Here is a 16,171-nt window from a genome sequence, read left to right as displayed (position 1 = left end):
CCCATTTCTGGGCTGGCAACATGGCTGAGGAAATAAAAGATGATTGCTCACCTCCTGATGACCTGACTTCAATCCCAAGGTTCCACCTGGTAGAATGAAAGAACTAGCCATTAAATTGTTCTCTGGCCACGTCCCCACACACACTCCCCCTGCCACTTCTATGATGACCTGAGTTCAATCCCTGCAACCCATGTAAAAATGAAGGAGAGAACTAAAATTGTCCTATGACCTTCCCATGGGCACTGTTTCACAGGCATATATACACACACTTCATGAGCATACATCCCTCCCACAATAATAACTATATAAAATTATATATAAAAAAATCTTACCCGTGGAATAAAGAAATGGTTCAGTGGGAGATGCTTGCCACACAAATGTAAGGACCTGAGTTCAGATCCCCAGAAGCCATTTAATGCCTGTAATTCCAACATCTACGAATGGAGACAGACAGAGCACGATTAGCCATATCAAGAGCTCTGGGTTTGATTGAGAGACCCTATCGCAAAAGATAAATTGGAAGAGCAGTGGAGGACAATTCTTGACATCATCCTCCAGCCTTTACATGTATACCCACAGTGCATGTGCACCCATTCATGCGCCTGCATATATGCAACAATGCAACTGTACATACATACACACACCAAATACACAAGAAAAAAATAAATAAGGAAAAAACTTTATTTATAAAATACTTTGAGATGAAAATGACTTTGTGTTTAGTCATTCCTTTTTGCTATCCATTTTGTAGATTGTGGATATCAGTGATGTGTTCAGAAACACAGAGATCAGATTTCTTCGAGATGTATTGGCTAAGCCCCAAGGAGCTATCAAAGCTATATGTGTTCCTGAAGGAGCAGTAAGTGAAGCACAATGCTATTTTCTCAGAATGTATATTTTGGAAGAAAGTACATTCAATACTGGTACAAGAACACTTGAGAAAGAGTCATATAACAATGTGTTTCCACTGGGATGTATCCCTGGTGCAGGAAAGGACTGTGGGAGCACATTCCCCATGGAGGGATACTCCCTTAACCTAGAAGCAGGAGGGAGGGCCTAGTCCCTACTCCAAATGACTTGACAGATTTTGATGATCCCTCCTGGAAGGCCTCACCCTCCCTGTGGAGTGGAGGGAGGAAGAGAGGGAGGGAGGGAGGGGGAACTGGGATCAATATGTAAAATATGATGTGTTTCGAGTCAGGCATGTTGGTGCACACCTTTGATCCCAGCACTCAGGAGGCATAGGCTGGAGAATCTATGAGTTTGGGGCCAGCCTGTTCTACACAGTGAGAGCCTGTCTCAAAAAAAAGAAAAAGTGGATGGCACACACCTTTACTCCCAGCACTTGTGAGGCAGAAGCAGGCGGATCTCCAGGTTTGAGGCCAGCCTGGCCTACATAGTGAGTTTCAGAACAGCCAGGGCTAAGTAGAGAAACTGGGTCTCAAAACACCAAAGAAAGAAAGGAAGGAAAGAAAGAAGGAAGGAAGGAAGGAGAAAAATGTATTTTTATAGAAAGTCTAATTTGTGTCCCTAAAATTATTATATAAATAATGATAAAATACTTCAGGTTTTTACTTATAATTACTTTTATTAGACAGGATCTCATGTAGCCTAGACTGACCTTGACCTTACAGTTAGTCTCCCTACCTTAACTTCCCAAGTGCTAAGATTTTAAATATGTCAGACCAACCTAATCCTAAAATTACTATTTTGAAAGAGATGTCACAAATTTGAAAATACTGAGAAATTTGCTTTTCCCCCACTATGTTATAATTCTAAAAATGTATCTATCTACTTGCTAAGTAAACATACTTGTTAACCTAAAGTTTATAATTAAAAAAAAAAAAAGATTATAGTAAAGAAAGTCTATATCCATTTGGATACACAAGTAGCTAAATATATTTAATGGTGGTTAAAAACTCAATCTTGAGGTTGGAGACATGGCTCAGCAATTAAGAACACTGACTGCTCTTCTGAGGACCTGGGTTCAATTCCTAGTACCCACATGGTGGCTCATAACTGTCTGTAACTACAGTTCCAGGGGACCTGACACCTTACACTGGCAAAACACCAATGCACATAAAAATAAATACTTTTAGTCTTGCTGGACATGGTGGCATATGCCTTTAATCAGGAATTAAAAGCAGGCAGCTTTTTATGAATTTAAGGCTACCATAAATGTATTTAAAGGAACCAGAAATCATCAAAATCTGGATCCTCTTAATCTGAAAGTTGTAGAACTCACCTTTGTACTTGATGTGCACACTGCATTCTAGTCTACAGGTGACAGTCACAGCAGTCTCCAGTGAGACCTGTGCAACTGGGAAACAGTGATCCTGTGAAACTTACAGTAAGTCTTAAATCTTGTGTATTTTGAAGAAGAAATAGAGTTTTTTTAGATCCCACTCTTGTAATGGAAAGACACAGATATGTTTATATCTTATTTGACACTGTGAACCTATTCATAAAGCTGAGTGTTGTATTGATGAGTATACTTTGATTTCTTTCATCAGAAGTACTTAAGAAGGCAAGATGTCGAGTACATTAGAGAGTTTGCAGCTCACCATTATAGTCAGGTAAGGAGCAGCATCTGTGGAAATCTGTTTCTACTAACAACTGCGGGGCTCTAGTTTTGGTTTGGTTTTGACTTTTTTAGATTTCTTTTGGTTGTGAGTGTTTTGCCTGCATGTATGTATGTGCACCAAGTACATGTCTGATACCTGTGGACCAAGAGAGGCCTCTGAACCCCCTAGAACTGGCATTACAGATGGTTGCAGTCACCTTGGGATGCTGGGAACTGAGCCCAGATCCTTTGCAAGAGCAACTGTTGCCCTTACCTGCTGAGGTCTTAAGTTTGAGGGTTATTATTTCAGATCATATTTTTGCTGTGCATCTATTTTTACTGAAAGATTTCAATTTATACAGTTGAATTTTTTTTGTAGTTTATTTGTATTTTATGTACATTGGTGTTTTGCCTTCATGTATGTCTATGTCAGGGTGTCTGAGCTGCCATGTGGGTGCTGGGAATTGAACCCAGGTCCTCTGGAAGAACAGCCAGTGCTCTTAACCACTGAGCATCTCTCTAGCCAAAAATTGAACTTACTATCATACTGAAAGTTAAACCATATTCTTTTATCATACTCACAAGTATTTTAATCCAATTTTAAAAATTAAATAAATGGAACTGTCTTCTGCTTGGAACAAGAAATCTTTGTTCTGTGAGAAAACAAATCCATCTCACTTCTGAAAAAATTATCAATAAGCCTTTTTCTTTATCAAGGAAGTCCTGCCTATATTCCTGAATGCCAAGAAGAACTGGAGTTCGCCATTTGCTAAATTCCTAATGGAGGGAGAAAGATTGGAATTAACTAGATTGATGGGGATCCGAGAGGAAGACATGGTGCTCATAATTGCTGGGGAACATGAGAAAGCAGTAAGTAAAATTGTCTCAGCACATATTTATTTACATATTTAAAACAGACTGCTAGTTTCATAAAGCAGGGCTGCTCTGCATAAATTGCTATGCAAATATCTTTTAGTACTTTATAGTACACGATATAAAGCTAGAGCTATTCTGTGCATGGTGGTATGGAGAGCAGCCGACCTTACATTTGAGACAAGCTTACACTCCATAGTCTCAGTAAAGTAAACCAAAACTGGAGTCTTGGTGCAGTGAGGTTGTTGCCAAGTCTAAGGCCTGTGTTTGGTCACTGGGATCCCACATGGTAAGAGAGAACTGACTTCCAAAAGTCATTTCCTCTCTCTGTCTTTCTCCCCAACTCTCCCATTCTCTCTCACATACAGACACAATGAAAATTTTAAACTGGAATCTTTTCATCAGTTATCAACATCAGATCTGGGTCTATTAGGAAATCAATACAACTATGAAAAGATACTTTTAAAGTTTGCAAAAGAAAGAAATTGCTAATTAGAAACTTGTACACAATGTATTCCTAAAATCATGGAGGAACAGCTCTGTCCACTGGAGGGGGAGGGCTCAACTGCTTCTCAGTCACAGGTGGTAAGTGCAACCAATCATGTACTAACAAAATCATTTTTTGTCAGGGAATCGATAGGAGAATAGGTATAGTTGGAAAGGTCCTTGTAAAGTCTGCAAAACATTCAAAGAGAAACATGAATATTAAAACCTGTAAGTGGGCATGCTAGCTCACACCTGTAACCCTAGCATTGAGGAGGCCTTGGCAGGAGGGACCTAGACCACACACCTGAGCCCATTAGAGGTTAACAGTTTTCTTATTGTAACACAGCTAGAAAGTGGAGAAGTCAGAAATCAGAGCTAAACCATTAACTATTTCCCAAATTCACATTTGTGAGTATGTGTGTGATGAGTGTGTGGTATGTGTTTATATGTGTGTCCACAGTGAGTGCCTGTATGAAGACCAGAGGTTAATATTGAGTATTCTTCAATCTCTACCTAGACTAGCTGCTTAATGAGTTCCAGGGGTCCTCTTGTCTCTGCCCACAAGTGCTGGGAATTCAAGCTCAGGTGCTAGTGATTTCATGACAGGCTTTTTACCAAGCTGCCTCCCAGCCCTCAGAATTCAGTCTTAAATTAACATCTAACTCATGCCACCTTTAATCATAGCCGGCATTTTCTGACTATTAAGTGCATGTCAGACAAATATCAAATCCTTACCATAGCCCTTCAGGAACTGTAAAACAAAAACAAAAAACGTAGAATGAATGAAACTGGTCCCCATACTGTATTGGGTTCTGTATCTTATTATGTATCTTGTCTCACTTAACTTTACCAATCTATTCTGTGCACCTGTGGTCCCAGCTTCTCAGGGGTGTTGAACCAGAATTGAGTTTAGTAGTTTAGGGCCAACCTGGGAAACAAAACAATACCTCACCTCAATAAATAATGGAACTACTTCAGTGCTGGAGTGGTTATTTTATCCCATTTATTTACAATGAGATGTAGAGAAATTAGTTAAGTAGCCAAACAGGCTCAGAGCTTGGTCTGTGAGGCTCTGGTGCCTGTGTTCCTGGTCACTATGGTATGAAATGCTCACACAGTCAGCTCAGGCTAATAGTCGTGTGTCCTTATCCATCTGTCATTCAGATCATCCTCATATCTTTGTGTCCTGAGAAATTGGCCAGTCTTTTGGTAGAGGGTGACCTTCAAAATTGAGGTTGTGTCATCTGATGCCCACTCTGACAAGAAACTAACTTAATGTTTGTGTCTTTTGTTTGCAGTGCTCTTTGTTGGGAAAGTTGCGATTGCAGTGTGCAGACCTTTTGGAGATGAGAGGAGTGGTACTGCGTGACCCAGCACTGTTCTCTTTCCTTTGGGTGGTAGACTTCCCACTCTTCCTTACTAAGGAAGAGTGTCCCACAGAGCTGGAGTCAGCCCACCACCCATTCACTGCTCCTCACCCCAGTGACATTCACCTCCTCCATACAGAACCTGAAAAGGTACTACCTTTTATTTTATTCTTCCAAATGGAAAGCAAATATCTAAGTATATACAAAGAACTTCAATATTCACTCAGGAGAACCAAGGAAAAGACTGAGCCTACTGTTAATAAATTGTTTAAGTACAGTACCTTAGTCCTGTAGAATTGAAAGCCAGGAATTTTCTCTAACATGAAAATTTTGTGAATTTTGTAGGTTCGTGGCCAACACTATGACTTGGTTTTAAACGGCAATGAGGTAGGAGGTGGTTCTGTCCGAATTCATGATGCACAGCTACAGAGGTACATCCTGGCAACATTACTAAAGGTAATAAAATGCCTTCTAGCCAGGCATTGATGGCGCACACCTTTAGTCCCAGCACTTGGGAGGCAGAGGCAGGCAAATGTCTGTGAGTTGGACCCCAGCCTGGTCCCCTGTCTCAAAAAAAAAAAACAAACAAAAAAAAAGCCTTCTTACCTTTGCTTTATGAAACATTTGTTTAAAAAGGAGAGTATGAGTATACTAGATACAAAATGTCAGTTTTCCTTTGTGTTTAATATAGGGACTGGGAAGAGCAAATGATAATATTTGCTTATTAATATTTACTCTTTTAGTTCGGGTTTGTATTGCTGTAAAGACACACCATAACCATGTCAACTCTTATAAAGGACAACATTTCATTAGGACTGACTGGCTCACAGTTCAGAGGTTTAATCCATTGTCATCATAGCAGGAAGCATGGTGGTGTGCAGGTAGACATGATAACTGGAGAAGGAGCTGAGATTCTACATCTGGATCAGCAGGCTACAGAAAGAGCCTACTCACACTGGGTGTGGCTTGAACATCTGAGACCTCAAAGCCCACCCCCAGTGACATACTTCCTTCACCTGTTCCAACAAGACTACAACTCCCAATAGTGCCAATCTCTATGAGCCTATGGGGCCGTTTTTGTTCAAACCACCATACTTATTATGTTCTAGGAGCTATAAGATATACAGGCAAACATGGCTCACACATCCAATTCCAACACTTAGAAGGTTGAAATATAAAGGTTGCCTTGAGTTCCAGGCCATCCTGGGCTATATAGCAAGACCATGACTCAAAAACAAACAAACAAACAAAAAAATACCATATACACACTGGTGTATTATTTCACTTTCACAATACTTTCTGTGAATAGATATACTCATTATGCTCATTTTAGAGATGAAAAACTGAGTCAGGTACCCCAAGTCACAAAGCACATGGGTGGCACGAACCTGAAATCAGCTTTCAAGAGGCTGAGGTAGAGTTGCAAATATGAGTCAGGCTTGGGCTACTAAAACCCCATCTCAGGTGGTGTAGAACTGAAGGGTGGCTCTTAGGACCAAGCTCCTAAAATGTCATTTCCAGTGAATGATAACATTAAGAGGAGAGACAGGCGGGCCTTCCTGTGGACATGTTAGTCTTTTGTGCCAAGGCTTGTAGCTCAGGCCAGGCTGGCACTTATTAGCTTCCTGCTTTCTCCAAAGTGCAGGAGTACAGGTGAGGGACTTGTCCTAGGCCATTGAATTTTAACCCTCTTAAAGCTTTGTTGTATCTTTTTAACATCTCCCAGTGCAGTCTCCCTAGTGAAGTCATGTCAGTTTTAAACTGAACTGCATTTCCCTTACTACTTATTTTAGTCTAACAGAAGACTTTCTCTCAGTTTATATTTAAATATGTTTTGCATTTCAGGAAGATGTGAAATTGCTTTCCCATCTGCTCCAGGCTTTAGACTATGGGGCACCCCCTCATGGAGGAATTGCCTTAGGTAAACTGTCTTTTTATACACTGAATTCCATTTCATTCTGTAACATTGTCTTAAATTTAGACTCTCAGTTTAAGGGGAAGGAATTGGGAGTGGCTGAGTCCAAGAGTTCCATGTGAGTCTCTTTCTTTTTATTTCAGTAACTTATGAGAAGTGAGATTGAGCCCAGAGCCTTATGTACCTATGAACATACTACATTTTTATTTTATTGTTAAGTGTGGTGGTGGTGCACACACACACACACAGAGAGAGAGAGAGAGAGAGAGAGAGAGAGAGAGCACAGTTGGGAGAGTTGGGAGGCAGAGGCAGGCATATTTCAAAGAACTCAAGGCCAGCTTGGCCAACATAGCAAGTTCCAGGTCAGCCAGCCAAGACTACAGTGTGACCCACACACATACCCTAAAAAAAAAAAAAAAAAAACAAAAAACACACACACAACAACAAAAAAGTGCCTACTACTCTTGCAGAGGACCTCATTTTGGTTCTTTGTTTTTGTTTTTTAATTGGAGAAAAAAAAAATTAGGGTCTTGTCAACTTTTCGTTGACCTATCCAGATCTGTCAGTAAGACCTAAGATTTGAGGATCTTACAGAATAAACAACAGTCTAATGTTGTAGACTTTATTTCAGTTTCAGTGTACTTTTAAACAGGAGTGAAACAAAACAATGATCCAAGAAAGGTTGTTCGGGTTCCAAAAAACATATAAGTAAGCACCAGTAAAGCACATAATAAATATTGACAGAGCAGTCCTTTCCCAGAACTTTCTCAGGGCAGCCCAATTTAAACACAATTGCCTGGCATGTACTATAGATTCTATCTGGGAAAGCACGAAAGCAAGGCAGAAGGCCTTGTCCAGATTCAGGGTACACTGAGGACAGCACTCAGCATGTCCTCTCACCATGGGTTCTTGATACCCTCACAAATATGCATGCAGGCAAAACACCAATGCATATAAACTACAAATAAATCATTTTTAAAAAGGAAAAAATTCATAACAATATATTTTGATCACCACTTTCTGTCCCCCAACTCCTCCAAGATCAGTTCCACCTTTCCACCCAAATTTCTTTCTTTCTTTGGTCTGTCAAAACATGGTGTAGTCCTGAAAATCACTATGCAGACCAGACTAGTCTTGAACTTAGAGATCCACCTGCCTCTGCCTCCCAACTGCACCACCATAGCCTGGCCTCTTCCTTTCCTTTTTTTTCTCTTTTTAGAAAGAGAACAGGCAAACAGAAATATCAGTAAATACACACACACAAAACCACAAAGTCAGAAATCATAATATATAGACAAAAGACCAGTAAGATAAAGAATGCCTGAACAAAGCAGACTTTTGTAGACAAAAGTCTACAAAAATGCCATTGGGTTCCTTTTGTTTGTCATCCATCTACTGCTGGGCACGGGGCCTGCCATTTAGTGTGATTAAATGGGATTCAGTTGGAGACAAGTAATTTTTCCTTTGCAAGTAGATTGGAGATAGTCTCTTGGTTAGGGTGGGAGTTCATGTCCACTTCCCTCTCTTACCATTGGAACCCCTGTCTTGCTTGAGTCTGTCTGAGCCTGTGCATGCTGCCTCAGTCTGTTTTCTTATGTGCATGAGATATGGCCTGAATTTGAATTCTAGCATCTACAACAGGCAGCTCACAATTCCTTATAATTCCAGTGCTAGGGAGCGGGGGTGGGGGGGGGTGGGGGGGTGGGGGGGGTGGCGCGGGGGCTGGGCTGACACCTCTGGCCTCTCTGGGTACCTGCATTCATGTGTATAGACAACACAATAAAAATAACAGCAATAACAGAAATAAGAGCTCTAGGCCAGCCTGAGGCCAACCTGGCCTACAAAGTGAGTTCCAGGACTGCCAAGATAGAGAAACTGTCTCTCACTCTCCCACAGACACAAAAAGAATGAAATCTTGTCTCAAAAACAAAAAAATGTCAGTTCTCTATAGGCCTGAGGTTTTCTACAGCCCAGTGGTAGAGTACTTGTCTAAATGCATGAAACCAGGTCAAAAAAAAAAAAAAAAAATTCTTTCAAAGAAAGAACACTGGGCTGAGCGTTGTGGCACACGCCTTTAATTCCAGCATTCAGGTGGCAGAGACAGGCTGATCTGAGTTTGAGGACAGCCTGGTCTACAGAGCAAGTTCCAGGACAGGTTCCAAAGCTACAGAGAAACCCTGTCTCAGGGGTGGGATGAACAAAAAAAAAAAGAGTTTTAATTATATAACCACGAAGTCTTATATTCAAGTTCCAAGACAGCCAGGGCTGCATAGCGACAATTTAAGTTATTCGCAAAGTTCTATGCCATTTCTCATTTGTAACTTTGTATTTTACATCATCACAGGGTTGGACAGATTGCTGTGTCTTATCACTGGAGCCCCAAGCATCAGAGATGTGATAGCCTTCCCCAAATCCTATCGAGGACATGACCTCATGAGCAATGCCCCAGATTCTGTGCCTCTTGAAGAGCTGAAGCCCTACCACATCCAGGTCTCATGGCCAACAGACTCTGGAGAGGAGACTTCATCGGCCACACCTTCCAAAAACTTGAGCTCTTAAGTTTTGTCAGCTTTGCTCTGCCAAACCTAAGATCCAGAGCTGCCAGACTCTATTATAGAGTCAGGTCTCCATATGGAAGCGCTCATCACCATAGTAAGAAAAAGAAGCTACCCAACTGTGATTTGGCAACTTGTACCACTAGAACTTTCTGTGGATGGGATCTGTGTGCAAGTTTTTAATTGAAGCATTGTAAAATAAAACAAAAAATCAAATGTCTTTATTGGACTGAGTCTTTGTGTTTTCCAAGCATGGTTTTCATAATCCAGATAGGTTATTTAGGACAGAGGATATCAAGTCATAAAGGAGAATGTTTGCCTCTGTAGACCAGCCAGTTGCCAGGGAGAGGGTTTAAATTCATCTAGTCTCACCAGGAAACCACATAAATTGAGCTTTGTGGTGACCTTTCAGCTATCAATACTAATAAGTATCATGGTAGAATTTTTAAAGACACAAAATTCTATTCAGAATCGCAACTTCAGCAAGTTACTGGCTTCTCTTAATTAGCCTTTCATGCTGCTTATATGTGAATGACAGTGACAGCTGTCTTACAGGACCCTTGTAGCCAGAATCAGACAAAGTTGTCTTAGTCACTGTTGTATTGCTGAGAAGACATTATGACCAAAGCAATTCTATAATAAAGCATTTAATTGGGAGCCCTTAAAGAGGTTAGCCCATTATCAGCATAGCAGTATACCCCCAGAAACAGTGCTGGGGAAGTAGCTAAGAGGTCTACACCCTGGGCTGGAAAGATGGCTTAGTGGCTAAAAACACTAGGTGGACTTCCAAGGGTTGAATTTAATTCCCATATGATGGCTCACGACCATCTGTAAGATCAGGTGCCCTCTTCTGGTATGCAGCATACATGCAGACAGAACACTACACATAATAGTTCTACATCCTGGTCTGCAAGCAGGAGACACATAGGACCTGGCAAAGCCCATCTCCCCCACCCCCGGTTACATACTTCCAACAGTGCTACGCCTCCTTATCTTTCCAAAAAAGGCTACTATTCTTAACCATAGAGCTCAGTGGTAGGAGCCCTTGTATATACAATGCACACTAATCTGCATTTCAATCACCAGCATCACTCAACAAAACTAAAGGTTCACTGTTGCAGTGCTCAGGTGGGACAAAAGGAGGCAGCTGAATACCACCTATTTGGCAACTAATCTTTTGGTTCCTAAAGTATAGTGACCTACTGGCATGCAACATGTGCCTATAAGGTTAGATCTTGTGTTCTGTAAGAAATTAAGGAACTGGGGCTGGAAAGATAGCTACCAGGTACTGAGTTCAATTCCTAGCAACCATATATTGGCTCACACAACCATCTGAAAAAAAAAATCTTAAAACTACTTTAAAAATGTGCCACCAAAACACTCCCAGCTGAAACTTGTAGCACACACTTTTGGTCCCAGCACTTGTTGGCAGAGGCAGGCAGATGAGTTTGAGACAAACCTGAATTACAGGTATTCAAGCCAAGCAAGAGTTTCTAAAAAGACCACAGGAAAACCAAACAGCTCACTGTTCAAGAGTACTTGCCCCAAAGCTTCAGGCTACACAAATTTGTATTCTCCAAGACTTTAAAACATTGTTTACCAGTTTGTGTGTAGAACCCCCAACAATAACATTGTGTCCATAATGTTAACACTTTATAGATTACAAAACTATTTTCAGCAGTCACTCCAACCCAACTGGTACCACTTGTCTAAAACTTTTAAGATTTTTCAGCCTAGATATATTTTACCTTCCAGTGCAACTTTATAAACCTCAATACCATGCCTTACCTATCACTTGAACCCAATTTAGGTATTTAAAACAGAGCAGACCTTAGCACACACATGACAACCGGAGAAGACATCTTTGTACTTAAAAGCTCACCCTGAGCTATTAAAGGCTTATTAACAATGAGGTGTAGTCACTGCCAGCTAAGACCTTCTGGCTTTAAACCCATGCATGAGCAGTCAGTCTTCTGTGGTAAATAATTACAAAAGGCACACTATTTAATTCCATTCTATTTATTTTGGTAATTCTTCTTATGAAGAGGTTACACCTGAAGTCATCTCCCTGAGCCTCCTTCCAGCCACCTGCAACAGAGGACATTGGTTAGGCACATTTCTACTCTTTAATTTAAATTTTAACTGCTAGTACAGAATATCAGATCTTTTGCTGTCATCAAATAATCAGTGAGAGAGTTCAAGTTGTGGTGAGATCATCATATATTCTGGAATAGCTTCATAGTCAATTTTCCTGTTCCTGTCCACCCTCACCTGTTCCAATCCTCACCTTTTAAATAGGCCAAAGAAACAGGAAATTGCCTGTCCATTTTCTGCCACAGGAGCTCTAAAAAGAAGAAAACAAAAGTTTTCACCTTGCTTAGACTTAATTGTAGGTTACATGTTACTATAGTAACCTCAGAAATAAAATGGAACGGTTTTAAAGGTGATATCACTATGTATCATTTGGCAGAATCATCACATCACTGGTTACATGCCAAATATAATCTCTCCAAAAAGTGACTTGACTTACCTTGAAATTCAGAATGAAGGACCTGTTTGAGTTAAGAAAAAAATTATTAGACCAGAAATTTCCTAACCACTCAGTGCATTTTACACTACACTCTGAACAGTAGTCTAGATGAGGTTCAAACAATTATCTTGCCAACAAGCGGCTTGAAATCTTTTTGCAACCTCCATACCTAGGAACTACTCTTGGCAATAAAGTCAGGGATTAAGGTCAAAGGCTATAAAAGCAAAGGCTTCATCATGTGCTTTACAATCATAAAAACCTAGCTAATACCTTATACTAGCACATACTAGAAGACAATTCTTTAAAACATTGCAGCCAGATACGTCAGATAGGAGCGAAAGACTTTCGGATTGTTCATCAGGATAAGTCTGCTGAACTATGTTATCATCACAGTATCGGCATTTATTGGGGAAATGTCTATTTGAACACTTCACATGCATAATGTCAGCCAAGACACTTACCTTTGTAAAAGCTTGTCTGGGCCTTCATTTAACAGGAGCCATGCTGACACCTACAGAAATTCAGTTCCATTTACAAACAGACATTTATGAAGCAGACTTATACAAATTTGTAACTACTGTTTCAGCTTTAAGAATTAATCTTCAATCTTATTCAGAGAGATTCCCATCTGTTTAACTTTATACATCATCATTAACAGTAAATAGCAAGTAATCATAATCAGATGACTACAAATACTTCCTTACCATCAATTGGGAGCACTGACTGCTCTTACAATGGTCCAGGTCTCAGTAACCATGCAGTGGGGCTCCATCATGGTATCTGATGTCCCCTTCCGGTATGTAAGCAGAGTAATCAAACCTAAAAAAAATATAGTTCTTAAAAGGCCAAATTGGACCTGGAAAAAATTTAGTACTAAGAATTAAGTGTTGCATAGTATTGCAAATCCCTATTTACTAGCACAGACCAAGTACCCAATAACTGACTTCTTACCAAAAGCAAGCAATCCAAATGAAAACATGCAAGCAGTAGCTAGAATTAAAAGAAAACACCTCTTACAAATATGGTAAGCACCACTAATTACTCTTAGCTGCCTGTCACAGGGTTCTTCAGTGTTTAGAATCGCCTGTCTACAAGTTATTTTCAGGTCAGACATTTGGATCAGCATCATTACAAAAACCCTGATTAGAGCATGGTCCAAGGAAACAAATCTAATATTCATTATACAATACATGCCAGATGTCTTACATCTACAAACATGGCATGCCTCTTTAAACTGGCCTATTAACCAATTTTTTTTCCAATACTTACTTTTCAATGAAGAGCTGTCCAGACAATTTGAACACCTAAAACAATTCAAAATTTCAGTGCAGTCAAAAGACAATTTGTCCCACCAAAACCTAAGCAAGCCTGTATCAGATAGAGCTAATTAAGACCTTCATGTTAAGTCAGCATTTGCTTGTCATCATGCAGGCAGAATTCACCCAAACACAGACTTACTACACAAAAGCAAATATCAAGCCATGTTTGCCCGTGTCTCCAATTTCTTTATCTCTACTCACATTTCATTTTTAGGTTTCCAGTAATATCACCTACAATTTCAAACAGGTAAAACTAAGTCAGTTCTCTCATGATCACCAGAAAACTGACACAAAATGCTGAGCCCTGCATAACCATGCTACAATTCTAGACAAGGCCTAGAACAGGATCTGTAAACTATGCTGACCTGAACTCAGATAAACCTGACTCGAAAGTGTTGAGACTAGTGACAAGGCCACTGTTTTAATGGCACTTCCCTACAACCCGGGAGGAAAGAACCACTACCAATCTTACACGAGGTTGAGACCAATAGCATACCACATCAAGCAGAGTACTGGATAAGACCAACCGAGATAACCTCACAATTCCAAGACCCTCTCCAGTTTGAGCCCTTGGCCTTAGATCTCCCACCTGTTCTACCCTCTCCAAACTGCATGCAAGTTTGTATCAGATTATGTTGGGGAGGACCAAATGTGTGCTCATTCCTTTGGGTAACTGGCTGGATTATCATTCCTTCCAATGTGATATACCAAAATGCTTCTTACCCATGGTTAATCCAGGTTCTTCCATCGGCCCTGAAAAATTAAACAGCTTAATGTAAATTTCGCCTATTCTGTAAGAAATCCCCAAAGTCATCCTGTATGCCTCAGTTACAATTATGGTGGTTTATGGTTATCGTCATCCCACTGTCAAGAGTAGCAAATAAAATGTCATCATTGTGGCACTGTTCTTTCCAAGTTTCCTCTTCCCGCACATTTCACTTACCTCAGTCTTCATCCGTCTTTGCACCAGAACTAGAAGAAAAAAAATATGGTAACAATGAGACTACACCTCCTTCATAGGTTTCCCCCTCCCTAGTAGAATTAAAGCCTCAGAACAGTGTTTTTCAGAAATCCCTTCTGTCCACTACTCTCATACCATCATGGGCTTTTTGACTTTGTAGAATTTTTTTCGTCTTCAATCAATTCTTACCTGTGTCCATAATGCCAAGAGCACCAGTGAAATCCACATCACCATTCCTAAAAAAGAAAGTCAATTCAATGTCTTTTAACGACCGGTTTTAATCGCACACGCGGGCGCGCGCGCACGCGCACACACACACACACACACACGGAAAACCTAAAAGACTACGGTATCACAAGAGGTACTAAATTTAATGAACTACAGGCCTTTCCCCATGATTCAGCTGGAAGCTTTGTGTAGTTACTAAGGCAGACTGAGGCAGTATTAGCAAATTCCTCCAACCTCGTCGTCTCTTAAAATCTGCCCGTAGTGCTGTGCGTTCCTAAACCACGCCAAAGGAAATGCAGCCACTACAAAAGGCCTCTCGCGGTGACTCAGCACGCTCCGCCATCAGAGTCGTTGGTATTCATCAACAAAGTCAGTTGTCCCTACCAACATAGCCTTCATCATTGCGAGAACATTGGTGCCGAGTTTCCTATGGAGATGTGAATTTAAACAAGCGCAATCCCATTTAGGTCGCGCGCGCACGCAAATTACTCCAAGCTCCCATATCTCCAGCCTTTGGGCCTTAGAAGCTAATTACTGAAATCCCGCCAATTTGAGGTAGCATCACCTGCAAAAATGCTGGACTGCGAGGCCTAAAATAAGAGACGCAAAGAACACTTACTTACCTGTACCAAGTCGCCCCCCAGCTCCGAAAGACCGATATGGCGGTTGAGTGCAGTATATAAAGTCTCCGTGACGTCACGACGCAGGGCCCTCCGCTGCGTCTACTTAAGTCCCACCCAAGCCCTCAGACTCCTCCTCAAACCCCACCTCGTTCCCGCCCACAAGTCCTCCCGCTGGCCCCGCCCCACAACGCCTGTGGGGCGGAGTCGCCGCGAGCACGTCAAGCCCAGCCTCTGCGTCCCTGAGGAGTCAGGGCTGAGGGGAGGGGGCTCCCGCCAGGAAAGCGCTGGGGGAGGGGTGGTATGAGGGTGACTGATTTCCTTCCGGCACGTCGCCCGCTCCGGAGGAGGGGGCGGGGGGATTCACTTCCGGGACGGTGTTCCGGCCCATTCCGGCCCATTTCCACCCCCGGAGGTAGGTGCTGCTCCTCGCCTGGCCTCGGGCCCCGCACCCCCGCCCCATTAGCCTATACCGGACGCTCCTTGGCCGCGTCTCGGCTGCAGCCAGCTCCTGGGGCGTGCAGCCGCTCCGCCCCACCTCCCCTCCCAGCTCTCGGCGACCTTCCCCGCCTCTTTGGCTCGGGGCTGCAGAGCTTGCGGGCCCGCCCCCTTGCGAGCCCCTCCCTCAGGACCCCGCGGCGGGGACACACCCAGACACACCCCCACCGCGGCCGCCTCCGCCGCCCGCACCGGTCCCGGGGCGCCGCCCCCTTCCCCCTCCCGCGCCTCACCTGTGCGCCTGCTGCTCCTTGGC

General features: G+C 42.0%; 1 protein-coding gene, 1 long non-coding RNA gene and 9 other non-coding genes across 15 annotated transcripts in view; 1 reads left to right on the top strand and 10 right to left on the bottom strand.

The window, feature by feature from the left end:
• Positions 1-9,911, top strand: part of Dars2 (aspartyl-tRNA synthetase 2, mitochondrial) — a 28,893-nt gene extending 18,982 nt beyond the window's left edge. Inside the window, exons 11-17 of one of the 2 annotated variants that reach the window (XM_051186079.1) lie at positions 752-859; positions 2,514-2,576; positions 3,281-3,433; positions 5,221-5,439; positions 5,635-5,745; positions 7,135-7,210; positions 9,549-9,911. In XM_051186079.1, the coding sequence (XP_051042036.1) occupies positions 752-859; positions 2,514-2,576; positions 3,281-3,433; positions 5,221-5,439; positions 5,635-5,745; positions 7,135-7,210; positions 9,549-9,763 (945 nt within the window). In that variant the 3' untranslated portion in view covers positions 9,764-9,911. The remainder of the gene's footprint in view (positions 1-751; positions 860-2,513; positions 2,577-3,280; positions 3,434-5,220; positions 5,440-5,634; positions 5,746-7,134; positions 7,211-9,548) is intronic. The other variant, XM_051186080.1, reaches the window with a different exon arrangement.
• Positions 9,912-11,772: 1,861 nt separating this feature from the next.
• LOC127223472 (uncharacterized) lies at positions 11,773-14,841 on the bottom strand. Of its 4 annotated transcripts, XR_007834634.1 has the most exons (11): positions 14,759-14,831; positions 14,552-14,580; positions 14,332-14,361; positions 13,810-13,839; positions 13,559-13,593; positions 13,241-13,279; positions 12,994-13,108; positions 12,751-12,800; positions 12,290-12,311; positions 12,047-12,103; positions 11,773-11,847 (listed from the first exon to the last, which is right to left on the bottom strand). It is a non-coding gene; the product is annotated as an uncharacterized LOC127223472 (long non-coding RNA). The 4 variants fall into 4 exon arrangements; XR_007834636.1 differs by lacking the exon at positions 13,810-13,839 and having other exon boundaries at positions 14,759-14,841; XR_007834635.1 differs by lacking the exon at positions 13,241-13,279.
• Positions 11,911-11,987, bottom strand: LOC127223773 (small nucleolar RNA SNORD81). The gene has a single exon (XR_007834654.1). It is a non-coding gene; the product is annotated as a small nucleolar RNA SNORD81 (small nucleolar RNA).
• Positions 12,171-12,248, bottom strand: LOC127223777 (small nucleolar RNA SNORD47). Its single transcript, XR_007834657.1, has one exon. It is a non-coding gene; the product is annotated as a small nucleolar RNA SNORD47 (small nucleolar RNA).
• On the bottom strand, positions 12,606-12,688 carry LOC127223781 (small nucleolar RNA snR60/Z15/Z230/Z193/J17). The gene has a single exon (XR_007834660.1). It is a non-coding gene; the product is annotated as a small nucleolar RNA snR60/Z15/Z230/Z193/J17 (small nucleolar RNA).
• Positions 12,865-12,949, bottom strand: LOC127223774 (small nucleolar RNA SNORD79). Its single transcript, XR_007834655.1, has one exon. It is a non-coding gene; the product is annotated as a small nucleolar RNA SNORD79 (small nucleolar RNA).
• LOC127223787 (small nucleolar RNA SNORD78) lies at positions 13,353-13,423 on the bottom strand. Its single transcript, XR_007834666.1, has one exon. It is a non-coding gene; the product is annotated as a small nucleolar RNA SNORD78 (small nucleolar RNA).
• Positions 13,660-13,721, bottom strand: LOC127223780 (small nucleolar RNA SNORD44). Its single transcript, XR_007834659.1, has one exon. It is a non-coding gene; the product is annotated as a small nucleolar RNA SNORD44 (small nucleolar RNA).
• Positions 14,429-14,510, bottom strand: LOC127223772 (small nucleolar RNA SNORD24). Its single transcript, XR_007834653.1, has one exon. It is a non-coding gene; the product is annotated as a small nucleolar RNA SNORD24 (small nucleolar RNA).
• LOC127223788 (small nucleolar RNA SNORD75) lies at positions 14,654-14,715 on the bottom strand. Its single transcript, XR_007834667.1, has one exon. It is a non-coding gene; the product is annotated as a small nucleolar RNA SNORD75 (small nucleolar RNA).
• A 289-nt stretch (positions 14,842-15,130) lies between the features above and the next one.
• LOC127223778 (small nucleolar RNA SNORD74) lies at positions 15,131-15,208 on the bottom strand. The gene has a single exon (XR_007834658.1). It is a non-coding gene; the product is annotated as a small nucleolar RNA SNORD74 (small nucleolar RNA).
• Positions 15,209-16,171: the final 963 nt, after the last annotated feature.

The sequence above is a fragment of the Phodopus roborovskii genome, unplaced genomic scaffold (assembly GCF_943737965.1).
Source record: "Phodopus roborovskii unplaced genomic scaffold, PHOROB, whole genome shotgun sequence".
NCBI lineage: Eukaryota > Metazoa > Chordata > Mammalia > Rodentia > Cricetidae > Phodopus > Phodopus roborovskii.
This window is presented reverse-complemented; position numbering and strand designations above follow the sequence as displayed.